Source organism: Natator depressus, chromosome 19 (assembly GCF_965152275.1).
Source record: "Natator depressus isolate rNatDep1 chromosome 19, rNatDep2.hap1, whole genome shotgun sequence".
In the NCBI taxonomy this organism is placed as follows: Eukaryota; Metazoa; Chordata; order Testudines; family Cheloniidae; genus Natator; species Natator depressus.
In genome coordinates this window covers 15,540,839-15,559,906 of record NC_134252.1, presented here as the reverse complement: position 1 = coordinate 15,559,906, position 19,068 = coordinate 15,540,839, and the positions used below count along the sequence as shown (strand labels likewise).

Genomic DNA, 19,068 nt, shown 5'->3' with positions numbered 1-19,068 from the left:
CTGGGCCACATACCAAACATAGCTGGATGAATGCCCTCTTTGGCACTTGGTCCATACATTCATACAATATCAGGGCTGGAAGGAACCTCAGGAAGTCATCTAGTCCAACCCCCTGCTCAAAGCAGAACCACTCCCCAATTTTTGCCCCAGATGCCCTAAATAGCCCCCTCAAGGATTGAACTCACAACCCTGGGTTTAGCAGGCCAATGCTCAAACCACCGAGCTATCCCTCCCTCCATCCATCAGCCTGTGTGTGCGTGTGAGATATTCCCAGAGGGCTGGTGTAGCTGGAAGCTTTCTCTGCTTAAGGATTTGAGCTGAAAGATCCAGGACTGTAGAGCTTTCTCAGTCAGTCTTCGTGTAATGAGCAAATATGTGTTAAGCATCCTGTAGCCTTTAGACTAACAGATGTGCAGTGCTAATGGCCTTGATGTAAGGATGCAGACTGTATTAGCCAGGAATGAGTGTGAGCATCAGATGCTCTGTTTAAATCCCTGTGTTCAGTAAACATTTGGAATAAAATCCATGTCTTGAATCAGAGTGAGTCTGTGGAGGCCATTTTCAGAGGCAAATGGGACTTTTCTTGCACAGTTCACTGGTCTGTAAAATTCCTTCCGGCCAACAGGTTTCCCAGGGAATAGAAATGAAAGTCACTTTCCTTTCACTGACTTAACCTTAGACCAGCTCCAGGCTATTACTGCAGCCAAAGCCTCAGCACTCAGGCTGACGTGCAGTGTGGTGTCCAGAAACGCCCCGATGATGGGAACGATTAGTATGTAAGGCATCAGGGTGTTCAGTTAGTCGAGTAACAGCCTAGAAATAACTAGCAGCTAATCTGTCCTTCCAGAAATGGGTTCTCCAGCTACAAGAGAGGAAAGCCCTTGTCTGCGCTACAAAGAGAACGCTTGCGAGGGTTTCCAGTGCTGAATGCAGTTTGGCCGTAACCTCAGTTGCTTAAGTGGTGCTGAATGCAGTTTGATTTGGGGCTACGCATGCAGCTGACCTGTCATCAGCCCTAGCTCGGCTTGTAGTGTCCACAAGGCTTCAGACAAGCCTGCAGTGTCACTGTTCAAATGGCTCCTCTTTGTTCATTGCACAGGAAATTTGTTTTTCCAGCTTTCTTCTGTAAAAAATGGTTCATTTAATTCACCCAGAGAGAAAACATCCTTCATAATAGGTTTACAATTAAAAGACATTCGCATTTGTCATGTATGGTGCAAAATGCAGCACAGTCCAGGTGTTCCACTTTACCTTCATGGTGATCACGTTTGTCATGTGTTGGCAGGTTTGAAGGCTGGGAATGGTGACTGAATGCTGTGCCCACAGTGTCACTTCAGCACCTCCTGCCTGTCAGGGTGGAGGCTTTGGCATGGTTGGAGAATTTGCGATCCAAATATTTTCTTCTTCAAAGAGCAGCTTGAATTCTGTGCTGGGACAAATGCATTTGATTCCCCTCTGCCAGCCTCCATTTCTAGATGAGACATAGCAAGGCCCAGTAGCTGGCACTGCTGAGGCAGAGACGTGGCTGGTGACTACAGTCTCCTCAGGCTGTGTGGTTGACATGCCCCATGTTTCATGGCTAGCCAGGGTTGTCCCATCATCTCATCTGCTCTGAGGTTCCGAGGCCTGGGTGCATTGCATGGGTCGCTGCTGCTGCTTTCACCCCACACTCCTATGCCATCACCGCACTGCACAGCATTTCCTCTAGCATCAGTACTGATCTCTGGTGCATTCCAGGTCTTGAGCCCCCCAGCAACCGCAGCTCTTGGGGCTGCATGGATTTCATCTCGAGTCAGGAAAGGCCCAAATGAGGATACAGCTTGCTTGCCATCTTCCCTCAGTTTCTCTCCTAATTAGGGCTGGTTTCTTTCAAGTAGTTAAATTAGTGCAGCAAAATTCTCTCTCCAAAATCCCAGTAAGGAAATACATTTTCCCTGAGAGCTTCTGTTCCTGGTACCTCCCTACCTGTATGGCTGGAGGATTCAGCAAAACAGCCAGCTTTAAGGGATGCATGTCTTGAGCACTACACTTTCCAGTCTCATGCCTTAGAAGCTTAGGGGAAGGGAATTTGCCTGATTCCTGCTCCCTCTGTCTTCAGTTGTCCCCTGGACCCATAGGGACTGGGAATCTCAGCTCCAGTCTGTGTATGGAAGAGACTGTAAGATTTTCCGGGGGGGACCCAAAGAAAGAACACGTTCTTCTTCGAGTGGTAGCACATATAGATTCCAATTAGGTGTGTGCGCGCTGCGTGCACAGTCATCGGAAAGTTTTTCCCCGAGCAGCACCCGTCGGGTTGGCTGTGGAGCCCCCTGGAGTGGCGCCTCCATGGCGCTCAATATATGACCCTGCCCACCCAGCGCCTCCTCAGTTCCTTCTTACCGCCAGTGACAGTCGTTGGAACTTTGCATGCTCTCCACGTTTCCCTAGCTTCTCTTTAGGACTGTTTCTGTTTGGTGGTAGGTTAGTTCTTAGTTATTGTAGTTCTAGTTAGTAGTTAGTTAGCTGTTGGGCTTGGGAGTTTACCCTCCACCCCAACTGCGTGCTCCTTGGGGGACTTGCAGGCTGAAGTCCCAGGGGTTCAAGCCCTACAAGTCCTGGACCAAGCCCATGCCAGCAGGCGACCCTCATGACACTTGTTTAAAGTGCCTGGGGGAAGCGCATCGGTCAGAGAAGTTCAGGATTTGTAAGGGCTTTTGCCCCCAAACCAAGAAGGAGCGGGACTTTAGACTGAAGCAGCTCCTTATGGGGGCAGCACTGAGACCACAATCCACGTCGGTGCGGCAGGACCCAGCGTCGAGTTCCTCAGTGCGCAGTGCCCTGGCGGCAATGGTGGAGGCGGCAGCATGGAAGGAGTCTGGTAGCTCCCCGGCACCGAAGATGGCGGGACCGGCCCAGCACCAATCCCATTCACCGGCGCAGAAGCAACACCAGAAGCAAGGGAGGAGTGGTTCCCTCACTTCAAGACCCACCATCAGAGCCATTCAATGGGGCGTGTCCCAGGGAGGAGCCCCCGGCACCAGAACTTTTGGAGCCTGCACCGTTGACTTTGGCCCCATCAACTCCCCAGGTCCAGTGATGGAGGATATATAACTGCCTTTCAACCCAGACACTTCTGAGGCCACCAGGGACCTCACTGCGATGACGGCACGGAGGTCCCTGGCCCTTTGCATCAAGCCTCTGATACTGCTGCAGGCAGCGCAGTCCCGGGGAAAGCCGGCGATGATCCTCCTTTGGATGCACACTGCAGGGGGGAGGCACCGCTCAGAGTCCCGGCGCCGATTGCACTCCTGGCACCAATCCAGGTCCTGCCAGCGCTCCCGCTCACGGCGCAGATCGCCTTCGCGCAGTAGGTCCCGATCTCGGCACCGTTCATATCGGCCCCGATCCAGCTCTCTGTGTAGACCCCGCTTGCGGGACAGCTCCAGATCGCGGTACGGTTCCAGTTCACAACTCCGCTCCACAGCTTCATGGCACCGCTCTGCTACCCTGCAGCACTGCTTCCTAGCCTTGCGGCACCGCTCCCTGGCTCAGCTGCACTCAGCACCGCCATGGTCATTGTGGTCCCAGTCCCCGTCTTCGGACTTGGAGATAGGTTCCAAATATTCGCAGCATCCCCGGCACAAGTCGGCGCGGGACAGACCTGACGTCGGTGCAGGGCCATCGCCTGCATAGTGGCATGGCCAGCTGAGTGGCCATTTTGGACCCCATGGGCGTACCACCAGGCCCAGGGTTCCCAAGTCCAAGGCCTCACGCTCAGTGGCGTCCGAGCCTAGAGTGCTGGAGGCAGTGGCCGGTCGCCCCTCCCCTAAGGGTGCAGAGGAGTCGGCGGTTGCACCACCTCCTCTGGAACCCACCCCAGTTCCTGAGCCAAACCCTGGAGTGGCTGGCACCCATCTAGAGGTGGGACAGGAGGTCCCCAAGGACCCAGAGGATCCAGTTCCTCCACTAGCATCCTCATCATCCTCCCCGGACGAGGTGGTAGCAGGCACCTCCGTCTAGGGGCTGCCCCCTATAGATAGCCGTACCTACCAGGAACTCTTGCACAGGGTGGCACGAAATATGAACCTGCAGGCTGAGAAGGTGATAAAGCTGAAGGATCCTGGCACCAGAAGGGCCATCCAGGCTCTCTCTACCCCTCATCAAAACTGTCCAGGCCAATGCAAATGCCATTTGGCAGAACCTGGCCTCCATCCCTCACACCGCTAAGGGTGTGGAGAGGAAGTACTTTGTGCCCTCCAAGGGGTTTGACTACCTGTTCACACACCCACAGCCTTGCTCGTTGGTAGTGTCAGCAGTAAATGAGAGGGAGAGGCAGGTTCAGCAAGCCCCAGCACCTAAATCTAAGGACACCAAGCGCCTGGATTTATTCGGACACAAAGTTTACTCCACGGAGGCTTGCAGCTCAGGATTGCCAACCAACTTGCAATCCTGAGCAAGTACAGTTTTAACTCCTGGAACTCAATGCTGAAGTTTAGGGAGCTGGTACCAGCAGAGTCCAGGGAGGAGTTGGGTCAGTTGTCAAGGAGGGCAAGGTGGTGGCACGGACCTCTTTACATACCTCACTGGACACTGTGGACTCGGCAACGTGCACCTTGTCCTCAGGAATGGCTCTGCGGCATAGTTCATGGCTGCAGGCCTCAGGGCTCCCGCCCAAGGTTCAGCAAACTATGCAAGACCTACCCTTTGACGGGGTGGGCCTGTTTGCCGAACAGACTGACTTGAGACTGCATAGCCTCAAAGAGTCCAGGCGACAATGAAGTCTTTGGGTATGCATACCCCGGCAACCCAACAAAAGCCCTTTAGGCCCCAATTGTTGCAACAGCGCCCGTATCCTCCTCGGCTGAGGCAGGATTTTTACAGGTGCAGGGATAGGAATGGCAGGCGTAAGCCTTCCCATCCTCCGTCCGGGCAGGGCCAGGGCCCGAGTAAGCCTTGTCGGGCTCAAAACAGACATTCTTCTAGATGTGCTGCTCATATCCATTCCAGTTAGGTGTGTGTGTGTGCCATGTGCACAGTCATCAGAAAATTTTTCCCCGAGCAGCACCCTTCGGATCAGCTGTGGAGTCCCCTGGAGTGGTGCCTCCAGGGCACTCAATGTATGACCCTGCCGAACCAGCACCTCCTCAGTTCCATCTTGCCGGTTACTCCGACAGAGGGGAAGGTGGGCAGGTTTGGAATGGGTATGAGCAACACATCTCGAAGAACAACAGTTATGAGAAGGTGAGTAACCATTTCTTCTTCTTCGAGTGATTGCTCATATTGATTCCAATTAGGTGACTCCCAAGCCTTACCTAGGCAGTGGGGTTGGAGTGATGGAATCGCTGATTGGAGCACTGCTCTGCTGAAAGTTGCATCATCTCTGGCATGCTGGACAATGGCGTAATGAGAGGCGAACGTGTGCACCGAGGACCAAGTTTCTGTCCTGCAGATTTCTTGGATCAGGACCTGGGCCAGGAACGCTGCCGATGAGGCCTGTGCCCAAGGGGAATGTGTTGTAATTGCCGGGGCTGGTGTCTTGGCCAGCTCGTAGCACATGCAGATGCAGGACTTGATCCAGGAAGATATTCTTTGAGATGAGACCGGTAGGCCTTTCTTGCGGTCTGCCACCGCTATGAACAACTGGTTCGATTTCCTGAACGGCTTGGTGCGTTCAATATAGAAGGCTAAGACTCACTGAACATCCAAGGAGCGCAGCCTCTGCTCACAGCTACTGGCATGAGGCTTTGGATAAAAGACAGGCCAGAATATGTCTTGGCTGGTATGGAAATGGGAGAAAACCTTAGGCAGGAAAGCAAGGTGAGGTCTGAGCTGCACCTTGTCTTTGTGGAAAACTGTATAAGGTGGGTCAGAGATAAAGGCCTTTAACTCAGACACCCTTCTTGCCGATGTAATGGCAATTAGGAAGGCTACCTTCCACGAGAGGTAGAGAAGGGAGCAAGTCACCAGCTGTTTGAATGGGGGCCTCATTAACTTGGAGAGGACCAAATTAAGGTTCCCACGCAGGAACAGGCTGTCTAATCTGGGGATGTAGCCATTCCAGACGCTTGAGGAACCGTCCCACCATGGGGCTGGTGAAGACAGAGCACCCAGCGATTCCGGGGTGGAAAGCTGAGTTAGCCATTAGGTGTACTTTTATGGACGACGCTTCCAGGCTTTGCTGTTTCAGCTGCAGAAGGTACTCCAGAATAAGAGGTAACGACGCCTGAAGTGGGTGCATATGATGCTGGTCACACCAGCAACTGAACCTCTTCCACTTCGACAGATACGTGGCTCTTGTGGAGGGCTTTCTGCTGCTGAGTAGGACCTCCCTCACCTGCTCTGAGCACAGAAGCTCAATGGGGTTCAGCCAGGAAGCTTCCAGGCCATGAGGTGGAGGGACCGTAGGTCTGGGTGATGAAGCCAACCATGATCCTGAGTGATCAGGTTGGGGAGGAGCAGCAATGTGACCGGGGCGTCGACCGACAGATCCAGAAGCGTGGTGTACCAGTGTTGTCAAGGCCACGCTGGTGCCACCAGATTTATTTCCACCCCATCTCTGCAGACCTTGAGCAGGACCTTGTGCATGAGAGGGATCGGGCGAAAGGCATAGAGGAGACAGCCTCCCCAGGGTAGCAGGAATGTGTCCACGATTGAGCCTTGGCTGCTTTTCTGGAAGGAGCAAAACACTGGGCGCTTCCTGTTGCTCCAAGCTGCGAACAGGTCGACCTGGGGAAACCCCCACCTCTGGAAAATGGTGTGAATGACGTCTGGCCAGATGGACCACTCATGGCTGTGGAAGGACCAGCTGAGGTGGTCCGCCAGTACATTCTGGACTCCTGGCAGAAATGATGCTTCCAGGTGAATGGAGTGGGCTATACAGAATTCTCAGGGTCTGAGGGCCTCCTGACAGAGGGGCGAGGACCGGGTTCCACCCTGCTTGTTGATGTAAAACATTGCCACAATGTTGTCAGTCATGAGTGCCATATATTGGCCTTGCAGTTGAGATTGGCATGAGAGTCACGCAGCTCTGAGCTCCTTGATATTGATATGGAGAGAGAGCTTGTCCTGTGACCAGCGCTCCTGCATTAGGAGATCTCCCAGATGTACGCCCCAACCTAGAGCACCCATAACCAGAGACAAGGAGAATTGAGGGCTGCTGAAGGGGACTCCCTCACAGACTATCCGAGCATTGAGCCACCACTGGAGTGACTCTAGTGCCTTCTGTAGTACCGTGGCCACTAAATTCAGGGTGCCACACCCCGGGAGGGTATGTCGAGGCGAGCCAAGTCTGTAGAGGCCTGAGCCTCAGCCGGGCAGCCATCCCATGTATGTGCAGGCGGCCATGTGACCGAGGAGGCTGAGGCAATTCCTCGCTGTAGTAGTTGGGTACTCTCTCATGCATCGAATTATGCATGCCATGGCTTGGAATCAGGACTCCGGCAGACATGCTCTTGCCTGGATCAAGTCCAACACTGCCCCGATAAATTATATTCTGTGGGTCGGTGACAAGGTTGACTTGTTCACGTTGAGGAGGAGACCGAGTCTCGAATGTGGATGTGACCAGACTGACCTGCGACTCCACCTGCTCTCTGGTGTGCCCCAAGTAGCCAGCTGTCAAGGTAAAGGTATACCTGCACCTGCCTCCTTCAGAGGAAGGCTGCTACCACCGACATGCACTTGGTGAACAGTCGTAGGGCTGTCGACAGGCCAGAGGGAAGGACCGTGGACTGATAATGTTTCTGGTCAATCATGAACCTTAAGAAGCGTCTGTGAGCGGGGCGAATCACTATGTGAAAGTATCAGAGTAGCAGCCGTGTTAGTCTGTATTCGCAAAAAGAAAAGGAGTACTAGTGGCACCTTAGAGGCTAACCAATTTATTTGAGCATAAGCTTCCTTGAGCTACAGCTCACTTCATTGGATGCATCGGATGAAGTGAGCTGTAGCTCACGAAAGCTTATGCTCAAATAAATTGGTTAGTCTCTAAGGTGCCACAAGTCCTCCTTTTCTTTTTATGTGAAAGTGCACGTCTTTTATGTTGAGGGCAGTGAACCAGTCTCCCAGCTCCAGGGAAGGGATAATTATATTGAGGGAGACAATGCGGAACTTGAACTTTACCATGAACTTGTTGAGTACTCGCAGGTCTAGAATGGGTCTGAGACCCCCCCTTTGCCGTGGGGATTAGGAAATAGCGGGAACAGAATTCCTTGCCCATAGCTCTTCAAGAACCTCCTCCACCATTCCTATGGCGAGGAGCGCCTGCACCTCCTGGATGAGGAGCTGCTCATGAAAAGGGTCCTTGAAGAGGGATGGGGAAGGGGGGTGGAAAGGGAGAGTAGGAGCAGAATTGGCAAGAATATCCCACTTCCACTGTGCGAAGAACCCAGCAGTCTAATGTTATTTGGGACCACGCATGGTAGAAGTGGGATAGACAGTTAAAAAAACACGGGGAAGGATCCAGCGTTGAGACAGGTGCTCCGTCCTCGGGTGCACCTTCAAAACAACAGTTACGAGAAGGTGAGTAATTGTTTTTTCCAGGCCCTTCTTTGCAGTTCCAGTCTCAGGATATCTCAGTTTGGTGCCAAGAGGATCTGGGCAGGCTGATAAAACCAAAAGGAGTTTCTGACTCTGTCTAGCACCATTCTTCTTTGGTGGCACAAGATAAGTCCTTTACTAGCCTCCCACGCCCCCACCCCAAGAAATATGAGAAGGAGACGAAAGATAGTGACAGGTATAAGTGGCAAAACATCCTCCAGAACCTGTCTCTGGTGTCCCATCTGTAGTCACAGCTGTCAGCCTGAGGCGAGCGGATTGCTTGAAGTGCTCTGGACTGCTCACGGAAGGAGGAAGATCTCCCTTTTGAAGGTCCAGTTGGGAGACTAGAGAAGATGAAAATTCTCAGTCCACTTTGAAGTCTGGTCATTTATCAGTTGCCCTTCAAATAGAAGAGCCGTTCAGATGCCCAGGTCGCCTCAATCTGTTCTAGCACTGAATGGGCAGAAATGGACGTGGCTGAAATCTTTCTTACCATGCCAGGCAGAAATCTGGCCTCCACCATCGCAAGTCTGATATTCCTGCTGCCTCCTCTGATGCCAAACTGAGCATTGGCTCATCTGCTGTGGACTTAGTCCCCTTTACCCCTCCTCCCAGGCATTGCATGGAGTGGCATTGCCCATGACTGGAGTGTGCTAGAGTTAACTTAGAAGAGTTACAACGTCCGGTGCCCTGAACCCATCTGCCTTCCCCACTTGCTTTGAAAGTTACAGTCCTTCTATAACTTGGAAAAATAAAGTTGTTTCCTAAGCAGCTTCAGGGAAAGGGATTTCACTCCTGTTGTTTCCTCATCACAAAAGGAAGGCAAAAGCTCCACCCCATTATGGACCAGAGAGCACTCCGATTCATTCCCAGCTCAGCACAGTGGTCTTGGCCTCAGCCCCCAGCATTCCTAAAGTCATTGGATTGGTTTGCAGCTCTTAATCTTGTTTACTTGCAAATCTTTAGCCAGCTCCCAGGAAGTGTCTTTCTGCCTGCCTGGGAGAAGATTGCTCTCGATATTACTCTTTCTTCTTCGAGTGCTGTCGCTGTGGGTGATCCATGTCAGGTGTCGGTGCATCCCGCCGCCGTCGAGCCATGCTGGAACCGCAGAGCCAAGGGGCAACTGAGACTACAGCTGTGGAAGTGGGCAGTAAGCCCTATGTATTACCCTCTTCCACAGCTGTAGTCTAAGCTGTCCCGTGGCTCTGTAGTTCCAGCAGAGCTGCAATGGGGGCCCACGTGCTGGGGATGGTGGTTGTTGCGTGGGTTTTATTACTCGGTTATTTACCCTTTTCCTCTGCTCCCATCCCCGCGTCGTGCCCCTGCATTGGGCTCGGTTTGGCTGTAGGCTCATGAAGCCGTTTTCTGCAGGCCAAGGGAAGAAACCCAGGTGCCTGGAGGAGCAGCTGCCCAGGCTTCGTGTCTCCCTCCTCTCAGGCCACAGCAGCGGAGTGGCAGCTCAAATGACTCAGAACTGTTGTAAGCGTCTCTTTGCTGGCCCTGGGAAAAGTTGCTCTTGTGGCCGGTCTGGGAAGAGTGTCCTGCGATGGCTGCATAGCACATCTGGTACAAAGGCAACACGCCTTGGTCTATTAACCGCTTTCTTCTCTTGCAGTTAGACTTAGCAGGTCCTTCACACAGAACTGGCCTGGAATGGTTCCGTAGGGCTCTGGGCTGGCGGGGCTGACTTTGTTGTGTAGCAGCTATGCCTTCGTTAGCAGAATCGATCCTGACCATTCACGACTCTTGCACAAAACATGCACAGAACCATTCACAGCAAAGGAGAGTACCCCAGGGCATTAGATGCGCTTGCTTAAGCTGTAAATCATCCCTGCGAACATCATATAACCATCCAGAACGTACAGCCCACCTTCTCCCCCCATCTCGTTCCCCAGCCTTCCCCTATCGCCTGGGGAAAAGGGGAACCTAGTAGGTGCCCCGGAGGTCAGTAAATCCTGCTTCAAGTCGAGCTAGAGAGAAAGTGAATTCCAGTAGTGTGGGCCTGCAGCGAGAGCACCCTGCTGCCCGCTCCCTCCCACTGGCACCAGAGACGGGGCAGTGTGAGCGCGTCCATTGTTCACAGCTGCAGAGGCCTCACTCAAGCTCAGCCGTCATGTTACTAGCTGCAGTAACATTACATCCCGGCTAAGGCCCCAGCCGCATGGCAGGGCCTCCCACGCCTCTATCTGCAAGACCCTCTGGGAAGCCTCATTTTAAATGAGGAGAACAACAGCCTGTTGGGCACGTTATTGAGCCCAGTTCTGTGTTCGCATAGAGCCCTCCTGGCAGGTTGGAAGGGACAGTGGCGGATGGTTAATGGCACCTCAGCGCTGGAGCCAGCCTGACAGCAGCAGTGACAACGGCGGGTGACATTAGAACTAACCCTGGTGGTTGACGAAGGGAACCTGGTGCTGTCTGGGGAAAGCCTGTGCCAGTGTCCATAAAAGGAACAGCTGGAACAGCTGGAAAACCCGAGCAAAGCCAGTCAGCTGGGCCCGTCCCTTGAGGGTGCCTGCATCAAGGGAATGACCCAGAAGGGCTCAACCCAGTCCTGTGGCTCTGGGTCCCAAGGCAACACTTCCTTCCACTCAGAGAGCTGTTCTTAGAGCAAGAGCTTAACCCTTGGCTGCTGGAGCCAGCAGTAAGGATAAGTAAAGCAGGCAAGGCTTTGGAGCCTCGGGTCCCATATGGGCTCTGCAAGCCACCGCCGGCTCTGTCTTCCTTTCAAGCAATAGAACCAGTGTGTGTGTGAAGACCAGGGGGGTCAATTCACTTCCTGGCCCAATTCCCCGACCCAACAGGGGGCTGAGATGGTGCTCAGTTGGGGAGGGAGGGTTCACATTAGTGGATGATAGCAAGGGGAGGGGGAGAGCAGGAAAGAACAAAATGCCTGTAACTCAGATTGTCCCAGAGCTCCTGTTCCCACTGGTGGAATTGTGAGCCGGAGAAGGAATTCTCCTTCTGCATGGATTTGGGGAACACTTCCAAATCTTATTCAGAGCAGGCGACTTCCCACCCTTGTCTGCCACTGGCAGACAAAGGAAGGGGCTTGTGGAAGCAGCAGGAGGATGTGAGAGTGCAGGATGGAACTGGTGCTGATGCTACAAAAGGAACAGGTAGGGCACACATCTTGGTATGGACCATAAATGCAGCTAAATGGCGCTCAAGAGCAGCAGGACTGAAGCTTGCTAGACAAACACCATGTTGCAGCACTTAGTAAATGACCCCTTTCTGTCTGATTTCTCTGGCACACCATACAGGGAATGCTGCTGTTGCTCATGCTTGTGTGTGCTGTATAGAATTGTAACTGTACTGCATACCCCTTATTGGTTCTGACTGCAGCTTGGTGCCTTACAGGTGAAACCTTTGTTCTGGGAGATGGCCTCCCAGGTCCCCTGGAACCTCGCCTGGACCCAATGGACTCTGCCTTGAACTCTGTCAATTCATCCAGCCCCAGCAGGAACTGCAGAGACTACCGCTTGCAGGGATACAGGCATCTGCACCAGCCCTCTAGCCTCACTCAGGGCAATGCTTCTGCCTTGCGTAGGCTTAGCTCAGGGGGTAAGTCATCCCACCAAGGCTCTTTGGCAATATGGAGCTTTGCTAACTCCCGTTACATCTTTCTAATGCCAGCAAGTACCCGAGACTGGCCTCTACATTGTCAGTTAAATAGGCAGTTTGTTAAGACATATGTTCTCGAGATGGATGGTACATTGGGTGGAGTTGTGGGTGGACAGTCAGTGAACGGCGTGGTGGCTGACTAGGGATGTGGAGGTCAGTGGCTGAATGGGTAGAAATGATGAGCTGGGTGGCTGGCTAAGTGTGCAGCTGTTGATGAATACGTTGGGGTGTGTAAGCTGACGTAGTTCAGGTGATGAGTCGATTGCTGAATGGGTGGGGATTTGAGGGGTGATAGCTGAATGGACTGGAAGCAGCTAGAGTGAGGAGAACTGACTAGCGGAGTTATGAATGAGGACATGCAGGGTGGATGTGTGGGCAGATGGGATGCATATCAGGCAGCTGATGAATGGATGAGGTGAACCTAGTTGAGTGGGTGCTTGCCGATCACTAGTGACACATCAGTTATATTGTGATAGCTATAAAATAACCGGTGTGTAGCACAGGTGCAGTGAAGCTGCTAAATGCAGTAAATCGGCACATGTGCCAAACCCATCTGTTTGTAAGGAAATGACGTGTGCCTGTGTGCACGACCTCACCAAGGTAGCGAGAGTTAAAACCAGCAGCAACACAGCGCACTTACGAGTTGGGTCCCCTTCTCCATGGCATTGTGCACAACTGACCCCGACACCCGAGAGCTGAGATACTGCGGGTCTGTGTGGATGACAGCTCCTCGTGAGACAGGCGAAGCACCTGAAGGGAGCAGAGCCACAGAGAGGCTGCAGCACCATGGAGAACTGGGTGCGGCATGTGCAAACACAAAGAGACTCTGTTGATGGCATGTTAAGGTTGCACAATTCAGCGTTCAGGAGACAGGAAATGAGAGCTGAACATTCAGCCTGCAGTCTGCCTGGGTGTGTATGTTACAATGCAGGCTTTACTTATAGGGACACGTGTTTTAATATTAAAAACAGTATTCTACAAGTTTAGCTGCATATGTGTCATTAAGATAAGCCGTGATTATATTTAACAGCTGTATCGTAATGCACATGCTCAAGAGGACAGAGCTACAGTATTGCGTTCACCCTTTACTTGGCATTTTCTGACCCTTGAGTGCTTACCCATGGGAGCTTTAGTTGCTTTAACATTTTTTGTATTTCTTTGATTATTTTTAACAAATGAAAAGATCCCAGTTCTCTAATGGGTGCCAGTTGGCAAAGGCCAGCTTGACAAACCGTGGGCTTTGTAGGCATTGGAAGGTTCACTAGTGTCTGTAGGTGTGGCATTGCCAGACCTGGGCATGTAATTTCCCTTAGAAATGTGCGGTTCAAGGGATCCTTTACAATGCACAAACTCCTCCCCCCTGCCAGCCGTGCCGCTCCCTTCTTGTCCCTCAAAACTGGAACTTTTCTCTCCGTTTAATTGAAAACACTGTCAGTTTAAATGGCAAAAATAATGTCTGCACGTTCCAAATAAACCCCTCAATGTAGTGGGAGAAACAAGGAGACTGAAGAGCTGGAGCAGGGCATAGTAAGAGGCAACAATGAGGCAGGGTCCAATGGGGCACATTGGAAAATCTGCTTTACTTGCCCAGGGAGCCACTTTCAAACGTTTGTTATTCTGTAAAACCAAACCAAAGTTTTCCGACCTAGCAAGTGCAGCCAGTGAGCAACAGGGCCAGACCAAGGATCAAGCCTCTTCTCTTTTTGCCACAGCTCTGTTCAGCTCTTTGGAGAAAAGCTATTCCCCTCACTCACCATAGCTCGGGAACAGCACAAGGGATCTCTTTACCTTCAGGAAGAGACCAAGGAGGAGCTGAGAGCTCCCTGAGAAGGCTGGTGGTGGTTAGCTTGCAGCAGCACCACTATGTAGTAGGACAGAGGTCCCCAAACTATGCTGTGCGCTCCTCCCTCCCAGGGGGGGTGCAGAGAAACTTTCAGGGGGGCATGGCTGGGGTCGGGGGAGGAGTGCCACCCAGCTCTGCTCCTGGCCCCGGCTGCCAGTGTCCCGGCTACTGGTGTCTCAGCTGCCAGCCCCGACCGAGACTCTAGCCCTGGCCCCACCCCCAGCTGTGGCCCCAGTCTTGACCCCCTTACCTTGTCTGTGTCCCCCCACTCCCAGAGCTGCAGCCCCAGCTCGGGGGCTGGAGGTGGCGTGGACGGGGCAAGGGAGGGCACAAGGTATAAAGTTTGGGGACCACTGTGGTAGGAGCTTCACAAACACGCAGAAAGATAGTCCCTGCCCCAGGACAAAGGAAGATGCTAGGTGCGGGAAGTGGGTGTAATGTAGGATTAGAGCAATCAGGCTAATGCTCTGCTTTTGTTTAACAAATGTGATACATTTTCCATCCTCCCTCCGTCATTCAGCCACCTTGCCACCCCCTCCCACCAGTTCCCAGCGGCCTCGACTTGATAAGAAACGAGCGGATAAGTAAGCAGAGGTAGAGTTTTGTGAGCCCCTGAAAGTAATTGCACAAAGCCTGAAGCTGATCCAGTGGAAAGGGAGGCAGTCTAGGCGTTCAGGATGGAGGTCAGAATGGGCAAGGAGGGTGCCCTCACCAGCTGGGCTGGATGAAGCGGGGAGAAGTCACGATGTCAGCAAAGAAGAAGTGCTCAGCAGTGTAACGAGCACAGAGCAGCCAAGTAGGATGGAGGTGGAGCCAGGCCAAGGGGAGGGTGTTCGAGTCCTTGGCGAGAACAGTTTCAGTAGAGGACAGAAGCCAGATTCCAGAATGGAGCTGTAGAAAGTGGCTGTGAACGATGCACTTAATGAGCTGGGAAGAGAAACAAAAGGAGGGAGAAGGGGTAGTAGCTGGAAACGTAGCTGGGTACAAGGGACCCCTGCTGAGTGGGGACTGTTCTGGCCCTGAGGGCACAGGGGAAGAATCAGGCAAGAGAGGCAGACGGCGATATGGTCACAGGCACCTGGAAGGGGTTGGAGGAGGGGAGCCTGCAGCTCTAGGGAGAACTGGAGGGTGCTGTTTTGAGTTTGCAAAAGAAAAGGGAGAGCTCAGGCCCTGGCAGGGTGCGTTCTTAACATGGTGTCTGGCAACGTTTCAGAAAGGGTAAGAGAGAAACCAGGAGAGAGGGGTAAATCACAGCCTAAACCTAAACTCCCACCCACGTGCACGCCAGCACCATGCTGCCCTCAGCGTTAATCCCACCCCGTCTGCCCCAGCGCTGTGCTGTCCTCAGCCTTAATCCCACCCCCGTCCGCCCTAGCGCTGGGCTTCCTTCACCCTTAACTCCCACCCCTGTCTGTACCAGCACCCTGCTGGCCTCAGCCTTAATTCTCCACCTGTCTGTGCAATCACCATGTTGCCCTCAGCCTTTACTCCCTGTTCACGCCATTGCCGTGCTGGCCTCAGCCTTAACTCCCAGCCCGTGGCCATTTCAGCTCTGTGCTGATATCCACCCTTGCACCCCAGCACTATCCACACCAGCACTGTGCTGGCATCGTCCGGAACGCTGATGATGTAACTGTTTCTCTCCCATTGTCTCACCCTTCAGGCTCTGATAGATACCTAGGACCTAGAGACACCTCCCGGCTGAACAGCCGAGACCCCTCTTCCTGGACAGTGGAGGACGTGATGTATTTCGTACGAGAAGCTGATCCACAGCTGGGACCCCATGCCGATCTCTTTCGAAAACACGTAAATATATCTGTGTGTATATCCAGCTGGAGGGCCGAATCCTCCTCTGGTGTAAATTTGGGTGCTCCAGTGATGTTAACTCTCTCAGTCATAGAGATGGAGGCAGAAAAACCCAGTTAGATGCTCAAGTCCAGCTCTCTGGCCAATGCAGGGTCACCCCCAATGTACATTTACTAGTGCTGTGTTCGGAGAGATCTAACCTAGCCTTGCCCCAGTGAGATCTGGCGTCACTTCCTCTGTGGCTGAAGGTAACTCAAGTGATGTGAACATCTATGTGTATCCCCAGAGAGATAGGGCAGAGCATCACCAAATACTCTTGTGCCGCACTCCAAGGCTGTGAACATGGGCAGGCATTCCAGCTCTCAGCTGGGATCGGACTCAGGGTCTTCAACACCAAAAGAACTGTAACACTTACTATTTACTCTCTTTACTGAAATAATGGTCACTCCTGGAACCTTGAAATGCACCTCCCCTGCAGGGAAATGTCTCCCTCATGATGAATCCTATTGAATGGCAGTGAATTGCTGGTCAAAAGACTCTTCCACCACCACAGGACAGGTTGGATTGAAAGGTTCCAGGTCTGTATGTCCTTGTGTATCTCTGTTAAATGTAAAACCCTGCAGTAATTCACTGAGAAGGTGTACGGTTAAAATTACAAGGTGGAAACCCCAACTATAAGGTTCCAGCAGGCCCTTTGCTACTTTTTGCTGTCATTTCACATCCTAAATGGTAATGCAGGTGCAGCCAGAAAAACAAGACAGGACCGTGCTGCGTGCACCTGAACCTGGAAGATGCTGAGCACCTGGCCATGTTCCAGCAGAGCATTTAAGCACATGCTTAATTCCAAGCCTGTCTCTCATCCCACAGGAAGTCAGTGGCACGACTCACATGCTTACGTGCTCTCCTGGCACGGGACTGGAATGCCCAGCAGGCCTTACGTTTCCTGAGCACAGGTTGCAGCTGCAGGTTGAAAGTTGCACGTCCTGACTTCTGGTGACTTTTTTAAATTTTGTGATCTCGTCCATTTGAGGAGGCACATTGGCAGCTGCTGGTGCTCGGTGGGAGACACTTTTTATCAGTAGACAGTACAGATGGCTCTGAAATGGGAAGATGCTTCTTAAATTATATGAGAAGAGTGCCTGGTGCTTTACCAAGGGTTAATGCCACAGGCGCTGGGTCTACAGTTCTGAGAAATGTTGTTTTCATGACCAAAAAGTGACTATTTGCAGGATAGTGCAGATTGGACCAAAAGTTTCAGAGCCCTCAAATCACGGTAGCTGTTGGTTTGGTTCAGGTTGAGTGCTTTTTCTGTGTGTGTTTCAGTGAGGCATCTAAACTCTCCCCCCTGCAAACTGTCCCACTGACAGCCTCTTGTCCCTTCAGAGCTCGTGGCCTAGCCAGGCACAGAGAACGGTGTGTGATGATGTCACAAGGTGGGGGCCAGTAATAAAGGGTTTTGTCCAGCTCAGGCTTCAAGCTTTAAGCACGTTTGACTTACATGGTGTGAGACTGGCTGACTGTGTGGACCTAGCCACACTTCCTCCAGCTGGGGGAATCACAGGACGTGAAGTTTGCTTGGCCTTTCCAGAAACCTGCCCTCGCCAGCAGAGACCGGCTGTTGGGGGCATTGAATGTTTGTTCCCTTAGGCTACAGCCTGGAATTGATGGAGGGTACATTGATGTTTGTGTCTGGCCACCCTGGGGTGAGTTTACAGTTGTATTACCTCACCCGTGCAGGCAGCCCCTCAGCAGTGCTTTGGGCCTGAGGTCTCGTGGAAGCAAGTAGTGCCTTTGTACACCAGGTGACACCTGTCAGCGCCTCTTCCCACTGGGAAAGCTTTGCCTGCTACCCAGGAAGGGCTAGATTGGGGGTGAGGTGGGGCTTGTGCAGTCTGCGCCATTTGTTAGGGCATAGCAGATTCCTCTACTGGGGCCAGCCCCATTACCACACCCCTTCTCAGCATCCTGCTTCCTTTCCAGCGTGTGCCAAACAACACGAAACAAAGGAGAAATTGAGAACAACAATTGTGGGGTTAAGGCACTGGTCTGGGAGTCAGGAGGCCATGGTTCAATTCCTGGCTGTGCCACAGATCCGCTGTGTGACCGTAGGCAAGTCACCTGATCAGCCCATCCCTCTGCTCGCTGCTGAGTGGGGAGGAGAGCCTTTGGCTCCCGTGCATGGGGTGCAGTGAGGCTAAAGGGAGTGATGCTTGTGAAGTGTGTTGCAATGCTTGGGTGAAAGGTGCTACAAAAGTGCAGGTTAGTGCAGTTAATAACCATGGGAAGTAAAAAGAAAAGGAGTACTTGTGGCACCTTAGAGACTAACCAATTTATTTGAGCATAAGCTTTCGTGAGCTACAGCTCACTTCATCGGATGCATGCTGTGGAAAGTATAGAAGATCTTTTTATACACACAAAGCATGAAAAAATGGGTGTTTACTACTACAAAAGGTTTTCTCCCCCCCCACCCCACTCTCCTGTTGGTAATAGCTTATCTAAAGTGATCACTCTCCTTACAATGTGTATGATAATCAAGGTGGGCCATTTCCAGCACAAATCCAGGGTTTAACAAGAACGTCTGAGGGCGGGGGGGGGGGAGGGTAGGAAAAAACAAGGGGAAATAGGTTACCTTGCATAATGATTTAGCCACTCTCAGTCTCTATTCAAGCCTAAGTTAATTGTATCCAATTTGCAAATGAATTCCAATTCAACAGTCTCTCTCTGGAGTCTGGTTTTGAAGTTTTTCTGTTGTAATATCGCAACTTTCATGTCTGTAATCGCGTGACCAGAGAGATTGAAGTGTTCTCCGAATGGTTTATGAATGTTATAATTCTTGACATCTGATTTGTGTCCATTTATTCTTTTACGTAGAGACTGTCCAGTTTGCCCAATGTACATGGCAGAGGGGCATTGCTGGCACATGATGGCATATATCACATTGGTGGATATGCAGGTGAACGAGCCTCTGATAGTGTGGCTGATGTTATTAGGCCCTGTGATGGTGTCCCCTGAATAGATATGTGGGCACAGTTGGCAACGGGCTTTGTTGCAAGGATAGGTGCCTGGGTTAGTGGTTCTGTTGTGTGGTATGTGGTTCCTGGTGAGTATTCGCTTCAGGTTGGGAGGCTGTCTGTAAGCAAGGACTGGCCTGTCTCCCAAGATTTGTGAGAGTGTTGGGTCATCCTTCAGGATAGGTTGTAGGTCCTTAATAATGCGTTGGAGGGGTTTTAGTTGGGGGCTGAAGGTGACGGCTAGTGGCGTTCTGTTATTTTCTTTGTTCGGCCTGT

The 19,068-nt window shown here is 52.1% G+C and overlaps 1 protein-coding gene across 5 annotated transcripts in view; it reads left to right on the top strand.

Moving 5' to 3' along the window:
* SCMH1 (Scm polycomb group protein homolog 1) overlaps positions 1 to 19,068 on the top strand; it is a 113,337-nt gene that overhangs the window by 89,069 nt on the left and 5,200 nt on the right. For 4 of the 5 annotated variants that reach the window (XM_074934139.1, XM_074934140.1, XM_074934136.1 and 1 more), the window contains 2 exons: positions 11,869 to 12,072; positions 15,639 to 15,793. In XM_074934139.1, coding sequence (XP_074790240.1) covers positions 11,869 to 12,072; positions 15,639 to 15,793 — 359 coding nt within the window. The remainder of the gene's footprint in view (positions 1 to 11,868; positions 12,073 to 15,638; positions 15,794 to 19,068) is intronic. The other variant, XM_074934138.1, reaches the window with a different exon arrangement.